We start from the raw sequence: 2,114 nt of genomic DNA on the forward strand, positions 1-2,114 counted from the left end.
CCTTAGAGATGCAACAATTTGTTGCTATTAAAATAACATTAATTGTTCTCTATAGTTTAAATATATATTATAAAGCTCACTTGTAGCCATCTTTGTATTGAATAAAATTTGTGTATTTATTGTTTTAGGTTTGTGACATCATCTTGAGACATTCACAAACATCTGATCAGAGCTGCAGGCTGACAGGTTCCTGCAGGACAGGTCTCTGAAGACCATGGAGGCTCACCCAGTGCTGAACAGGACCAAGAAGTCTGATGTAGTTCAGGAGCTGCAGTGGTGCTGCGGCTCTGTACCAGCTGCTCTTCATGGAGAACAACCTGCAGGACACCTTCAGAGACTGTGACTCTGCTGAAGTTCTCCTCACATCTCCTCTGACCACAGCTGAATCTGAGAGGAGCTGAACACTGAAGACAATCCAGACTTTCCTCAGGTACAACATCACATCTCACTGCACTGACCATGCTCTATAAGAATCTGGTTACAACATCGTGACTTTCACCAGACTCATGAAGATGTTTGATTCTCAGTAACAGAAGAGCAAAATTTATGTACAAAAAATAAAAACTACATGACATTGTAATGATGTTTTATTATTTTCATTTGTTTAATAAATACACTGACGTGATACAACTTAGTACGTTTGATTGCTTTTTGAGATACGTCTATTTTGGAGTTGTACCCCCCCCCTGGAGAAAAATCCACCAGCCGCCACTGGTTCATGTAGAAACTAAAAGAACAGCTCCAGCTCCTAGCCCCGCCCCTCTGGACCTGAACCAGTGAACATGTCGGGCTCTTGGCTCCTGGTGTGTGAGRAGACCTCATTAAACATGAAGCAGGACGTAAAGAGAGGAATCCTACAGAGCAGCTCATGGGGACCAATTATTGGGACAGAGCTGACTGGACCTTCTTGTTGCAGGAGGCGTGACGTGCTCTAAGGTGGCCAAGGTTTCAGTCTGCCCACAGGCGCTCCTGGACCTCAGGGACCGGGTCCAGGTCTTCAGGCTGGCCAGCCAGTCCCTCCTGAAGGCAGAGACTGTGCAGGGTCCTGAGTCCTGGCTGGAGGACTCTGAGGGCCTTCAGGTCTGTTTTTATCTTCACTTTACTAAGATCATTCACCTGGTTACCCTCAGCTGGGGTTAGGGTTAGCCACTGATGGACTTCCTGTCCCACTGATGGACTTCCTGTCCCACTGATGGACAGACATCAGCTCTCGTCCCGTCCCACTGATGGACAGACGTGGGACGGCTGCTGTAGATATTTTCTGTCTGATGAGAATCGTGGATCAAATATTCAGTGACCTGAAACATCTTGTTCCAGACTCAGAGACGAGCAGAATCAGCGTCAGCTCAGACCTTCAGAGAACTGCTGAGAGACATGGAGGAATATCTGRGTCCTCTTCTGTCCCAGCTGGACCTGTCCTGCAGGTGAAGGAGCTCAGAGTTACACACCTGTCTGTCTCACACACAGGTGGTCTTCACCCCGCCTCTTCTCTGTCCTTCAGGTCAAACACTGCGTCTTTCCCTGCCTCTGAGAGAACTACAGAAGACCAACGTCCCTCAGGTAGAGTCTGATACCTGTCCACCTGTAGGTCCACATGAAGACCAGCAGGAGGATCAGGTCTCAGACTGTCTCCGGTTGTTTCACAGCTGAACCTGAGGACCACCTGCTGCTGCTGGCTGACAGGAAGTTGTTGGACTTACCTCTGGAGGCCTTGTCGGTCCTGCAGGACCAAGACCTGCTTCCTGTGWGCCGAGACTTCTCTCTGCAGCTCTTCTACAGCCGCCTGAAGACACAAGGACCACAGAGAGGTACCAGACAAAGTACAAGTATTAATACTTTGTTACTGTACTGACTGTATGTATTCATGTATAATACTAGAAATTCATCCCTAAAAATCATCCATAAAGTGGAGCAGTAGTATTATACAGTACACGGGTATACAGTAAGTAGATTATCTGTACTCAGAGTTGTAAAGTAACTAAGTACAAATACTTTGTTACTGTACTTAAGTAGAATTTTTGGATATCTGTACTTGATTTGAGTATTTATTTTTCAGCATAATTTTTACTTTTACTCATTACATTTTTACACAATTATCTGTACTTTCTACTCAC

The 2,114-nt window shown here is 45.8% G+C and overlaps 1 protein-coding gene across 1 annotated transcript in view; it reads left to right on the forward strand.

Moving 5' to 3' along the window:
* The window catches only part of cfap46 (cilia and flagella associated protein 46), a gene marked incomplete at its 5' end in the record, with an annotated part of 45,599 nt that overhangs the window by 33,682 nt on the left and 9,803 nt on the right, over positions 1-2,114 (forward strand). The window contains 4 exon segments of the mRNA XM_014030262.1: positions 917-1,080; positions 1,318-1,424; positions 1,502-1,560; positions 1,647-1,808. Coding sequence (XP_013885716.1) covers positions 917-1,080; positions 1,318-1,424; positions 1,502-1,560; positions 1,647-1,808 — 492 coding nt within the window.

The sequence above is a fragment of the Austrofundulus limnaeus genome, unplaced genomic scaffold, assembly GCF_001266775.1.
Source record: "Austrofundulus limnaeus strain Quisiro unplaced genomic scaffold, Austrofundulus_limnaeus-1.0 Scaffold1030, whole genome shotgun sequence".
In the NCBI taxonomy this organism is placed as follows: domain Eukaryota; kingdom Metazoa; phylum Chordata; class Actinopteri; order Cyprinodontiformes; family Rivulidae; genus Austrofundulus; species Austrofundulus limnaeus.